The sequence below is a fragment of the Otolemur garnettii genome, unplaced genomic scaffold (assembly GCF_000181295.1).
Source record: "Otolemur garnettii isolate 467f Iridium unplaced genomic scaffold, OtoGar3 scaffold00181, whole genome shotgun sequence".
Classification (NCBI taxonomy): domain Eukaryota; kingdom Metazoa; phylum Chordata; class Mammalia; order Primates; family Galagidae; genus Otolemur; species Otolemur garnettii.
Window position 1 is genome coordinate 1,907,134 of NW_003852576.1, and position 5,510 is coordinate 1,912,643.

Below are 5,510 nucleotides of genomic sequence, written 5' to 3' on the forward strand. Positions count from 1 at the left end.
AGCGCTGGCCAGTGAGTGAGGGACAGCTGTGCACACAGAAGTCCACCCACCCACTCCCCCAGAGCACCTGGCCCAGCTGTTACCCCTCATCATTCTTTTATAAAAAGCTCCAAGGTGCAACCATGCTCCCAGGTTTATCCAAGTAGTTGGAGAACACCTCAGCTGGCTCTCTGCAGACCACCACTCATGTCTGCTTCCAGCCTGAATGCTTACGCTTTGACTGACAACTACTTAGCCAAAAAGCCTTCCTTTCTGGGTTAGGACTTGGACCGGAAACAAATGCACTCATGTCAACCTCAGTTGACAAAGGCCAAATGAGCTAGTGTAGACCCTCCCCTAACTAGGGAGGCACACGCAACAGAAAGCTGGATGCCCAGGATAGAGCCACAAACCCACGAGGGTCACCTCTCTGACATCTGAGAGTTTCACTTGCTTTTGCAAATCCTCTTGTCCATTTTCAACAAAGCGACAAGTAATCATCTGACAGCCTGTCCCTCGATGCCAGCTAGGAGATCCTCTATTACCTTGGGAATTGCCGAAGACTGACTACAGTTCAATAATTAATTTTATTTAACGTAGCCCAATTACTTCACAATGGCCTCCAAGCACGTTGTCTATGATAACTGCTACGTTATTAGTTGGAATATGTGCTTGAAAATCAGAACTTTCTTGTTTCCAGTCATCGGGAGAATAGAAACTTCACAATACATCAAAGAAAGAAGGTTTTCTTATAAATAACACATTTTCAGTAGAAATTCAGAGAGATACATATCGAATGAAATGTTGGTATGACCAGACCGTCCTTTCAAGTGTTAAAGTTCAGCCAATCTCAAATCAGGAGATTCCTGACAATCACAATTGAATGGTCTAAGCCTTGTGATTAAAGGCTGTACAAAGTCCCCCTTCCTGCAAGCTCTCGAAGAACAAAATACCAGTGGGAAGGCATCTGGGAAGGCTGACGCTCAACAGAACGAAACAGAATTAATTTTAAAAAGACCACAGAAAAGAGGGGAAAACACAGGGGCTTGGGCCGCCTGGGTGGAGCGGGAATGTGGGTGAGGATGAGCAGATTACGCAGAACAGGAGGCAGGACCGGAGTTCACCAAAGGTCTGAGGCACAGAACCCAGGAGGGAGGGGCTTGGAGGGTTTAAGAGGGAGGGAAAGAGACACATTTGGTTTCTTTCTCCACATTTCTACGCTGAGTGCACCACCACGCTCCATATGCAGTGCAAGGCCGTGAACTCACACTGGGGCACGGGTAAGGTGACTGGGGACTCACCGGCCGTTGTCGCGGCCCACGCCCCACACACGGATGCTCACGATGGGCTGAGAGTGCAGCACGGTGCGGTCCATGGGGTCCACCAGGCTGAGCGTGTCGTTCTCCAGGATCAGGTACATGTCCTTCCCCTGGGAGTCAACGAGAAAACATGCTGTCCTCCCCAGGCAGGCGCCACGTCCTCAGCCCGTCTATGGCCAGCAGGGGGCGCCGTTTCAACCATCTAAAGAAGCCATCTTTTGGGGTAGTTTGTTTACTAAGACAGAAACATCCTTTCCGGACTAAAATATTCATAAACCCTTCACATTTCCTCTCACATGCCCAGTTTCTCTCTCCCTCTCCAAGTCTTCCAAAATGTGTCCCTAGCCTGCTTTTAGACTGCTTGTATTTTTAATTATTTACTCTCTGAATCTTTGACAGGGTTAACAGGGTTCCCTGGAGAATCTGGTCTTTTGCTAACTTCAGGTCCTGGAACTCCCACAGCCCCTTCCTCCCCAGTCCTCTGGACAGGCCCTTCCATGCCCATCACATTCTATGCAGCACCCTATCTGCGTGATCTGGCTGGAACACAGCAGGCACAGTTTGTGGCATTTCTCAGCACTAACAGCTAACATCGATGTGACTGTTTATTATGTCTAAGGCATCATGCCATGTGCTCTAAATTGCCCCAGGGGAGCTTTGGTTGTTGTTATCGCCAGTTAGCAAGTGGGGAAACTGAGGCTTAAAGGTTAAGTAACTTGCTCCAGGTCTGACCCAGCCCCTGTGGCAGGTGTAATGCCAACATGGGGAATGCTGACGTTCCTTCTCCCTTGCATTGCTACTCAGGCTCTTAGGCTTACAGGCCCCGTCTCCCCACATATGTTGGCTCTCTGAGGACCAGAACGCTAGACCCCTCAACCCTACTGCCCCGCTAATCATGGAGGCACAATTTCAAGACATCACTAAACATCTGTTGCTCAGCTGAAAGACTGTCCCTCCTGGTGGTGGCCCAGATGCCGTGGCACGGAAGCCAAAGAACAAGCTGGGCAGAACAGTGAGGCTTCTTGTAGGTCTTCAGATCTCAAGTGAGACAGATAAATTGTGCCTTCAGTATGGTTTTCATTTTGCTTTTTAGAGATGGGGCCTCTCTCTATCGCCCAGGCTGGAGTGCAGTAGCATGATCATAAGCAATTCTTCTGCCTCAGCCTCCTGAGTAGTGGAGAATACAGGTTTGCACTATTACTTGGCTAATATAAAAAAAAATTTTAGAGAGGGGGGTCTTGCTCTGATGCCCAAGCTATTTTCAATCCCTTGGCTTAAGCAATCCTCCCCCATATGGCCTCCCAAAGCAATGGGATTACAGGTGTGAGCCACTGTGCCAGGCTTAGCATACCCTTTGAGAATGTTGTTTTAGAATCTCATGAGGTTCTCAGAATGAGCGCAGCGCCAGTGATCAGTGTAGCAAGGATGATATATCCCAGCCAATGGTGCAACTGTGGCCAGAGTCTTCAACTAAGATCTAGTATGATTTCAAATCTTCCCCCAAAGAGCAGCTAAGACATTTACAGATGAGAGTGCTGGCAGGAATTACAACTTGCACAGACTGTTGTGGCTACACAGACTCCACAGAGCCTGGAGCAGCAGGCTGCAGGTTGCCTCAGACCTATGGCACCTCGAAATGTTAGCCATTCACATGTTAGTAAAAATGACAACAACCTTCCTTCTAAATCCTAACTGAGAATTGTTCTTTTGGAGGAGCAGCATTTGTGACTAAGAAGAAAGAACACAGGTGAACAACTCCGGAGGAAAAATGACCTGGTTATTAGGGTGGGAGGATGGTAAAGCGGCCTTTCTTAGGAGAAGATTCTTTCCAGCTCCCCCACCTGCCTGGGATCTAAGAGTCTGGTCGGCAATTCACTTCAGCACCATTTTAGGGTAGACAGACTCCACCTTGGAAGGGTCTAGGGACGCACCTCCCATTGTGGCATGCCGCTGGGAGGAAACTGCCCAGTCAAAAGGCAAACTTTCCCAGCAGCACTGTGTTAACTGGGGACGGAGGGAACGGAATATAGGCAGAGTAAGTGCCTTTCCCAGACGCTCCCAACATGCCTGTTCTACAGGCCTCAGGGCACAGGAGCAATGCAGCTTCGCCAGATTTGTATACAAATTTGGTGTTTGTACTTACCACTTTCTCTCCTAAATTAACATTTCAAAATGGAATCACTTTGTCGAAAATGAGAAAGAATATATAGGGATCTATTCCCCAACTCACATAGAGTGTTGATGCTCAGACTGTAAATGAAGATGAGTGTGTGCCAGCGTTTTAGAGCAGGAGGAGCTGTGCGTTTACGTGTACGTGTGTGGAAGTCACCTTGCCTTTCAGACTACGCTGCATCTTCTTATAGACAGACACATCGACTCTGCCACTGTGTTCAGGGAAATCCTGAGCCCCTCATGTTTAGCCATGGATACTGAAAACCAGGTCATCATTTAGGTGCTGAGAAATGAAACCCTGGTCCCCATCCCTGTGATCTGGTAATGCCGAGAGGCCAAACGTGGGGAGCAGCAGGCCACAGCTCCTGCCATCACGGGAGGGTGCCCCTAACACCACCTCGGAGCTCTCTGTACCACGTCTCACCGAGCTGGGGGGCTTCGTGAGATGCAGCTGGATAAACCTGACATTCGTCACCCCACATGTCACTCACCTCTCCCCAAATGCCCACGGTGTCTCGGATGTCATTTTTGCAGTAGGACAGCTGCCTGATGCAGTTGTTGACGGCAACACTGCTTTTCCCGGGGGCGAGGTCCTCCTCTGCCATCTCCACCCATCCCAGAGAGCGCACAGCAAAACACTGCAAGACAGAGAGGACAGGAAATGACCGGCCGGGTCACACTGCGGTCCCCAAGCAACTACAAGCTTACTTAGCATGTTCTAAATGCCTCACCGTGCCTCATCATTTGGAAAATCAAACTCTGACTTTCCCCAGTATTTAAAAAAAAAAAGAAAAAGGAATAGCGAGGGTCTTCTTGCTTGACTTGTGTGTTTGTGTTCAGATGTTTTCCTTAGGAAAGATCACCAGGAGAACAATTAGAGGCTCATGGGCACAGCAACGATAAGCTCTCATTACAAGGCGGTTTTTATTTATTTATTTTGAGACAGAGTCTTACTCTGTGACCCTGGGTAGAGTGCTATGGTATCATAGCTCATAGTAACCTCAAACTCGGGCTCAAGTGATCTCCCTACCCCACCCTCCACCTGAGTAGCTGGGACTACAGGCACCCACCACAACGCCCGGCTAGTTTTTCTATTTTTAGTAGAGATGGGGTCTCATTCTTGCTCAGCCTGGTCTTGAACTTCTGAGCTCAGGCCATCTACTCGCCTCAGCCTCCCAGAGGGCTAGGATTACAGACATGAGCCACCTAAGAAATGCAACCCCTGTGAGATCTGTTACTGTTAAGCACCTAGAAAAAGAAAGTAGGCGAATGAATTAAATGCACGTTAGGGATTTGTTTCTAATAACAATGAAGCAGAATGTTTCCTCTGAAGCCCAGAAAAGGAGGAGAACGGGGAGAAAACATGAACTTGTGTTAGAAACAGGCCTGAGGTCTGACAGCATTCACGATCAGCACCAAATCCTGACATACTCCAAGAACTGATGGACTTGTGTAACTTCAAAGCACAAACTCCATTTATTCTTTTCTCACCTGGAGATATTCTATTTGAGACCATACCCTTGTCTTCTTTTATAAAGTTCTGCTATTCAATTTTTTCCTTTAATTTAAAAAGCATTACATGCTTATTGTGACAAGCAAAAAAATCCAAAGAGGAAAAAGAAAACTCACAGCACACGGGAGGGTGATTTGGCCACAGCTTCTGTCCTGCTGTTAGTCACCAGGATGGCCACACTCCTCCCTGTGGCCCCAGAGACCTCCCTACATCATAGGGTCCCATCCAAGCTGCACCATCCATTGAGGAGACCCCCTTCCCCGGCCAGGAAGCACAGACGTGGAGCTGCAGGGCCTGGCGCGCCGACAGACTGTGGATTTCATAACAAAACGAGAAATGCAGCCGAGGTCCAGAGGGACGTTCAGTCCAGTTCACCCTTCCCTGGTCCAGCCGCTGTGACTAGCCTGAGTGCTCCCTCCTGAGGTGGTAATCACACTTTCTCACGAGGAAAAACCCACCAAAAATACCAAAGACAAAAATAACTCATTTAAGCCAACAGCACACCGACCCTCACATCCTAGAGACAA

General features: G+C 48.5%; 1 protein-coding gene across 15 annotated transcripts in view; it reads right to left on the minus strand.

Moving 5' to 3' along the window:
* The window catches only part of APBB2 (amyloid beta precursor protein binding family B member 2), a 377,881-nt gene that overhangs the window by 75,197 nt on the left and 297,174 nt on the right, over positions 1–5,510 (minus strand). For all 15 annotated transcript variants that reach the window (XM_023519597.1, XM_023519608.1, XM_012811964.2 and 12 more), the window contains 2 exons: positions 3,962–4,108; positions 1,281–1,408 (listed from right to left, as the gene is read on the minus strand). In XM_023519597.1, coding sequence (XP_023375365.1) covers positions 1,281–1,408; positions 3,962–4,108 — 275 coding nt within the window. The remainder of the gene's footprint in view (positions 1–1,280; positions 1,409–3,961; positions 4,109–5,510) is intronic.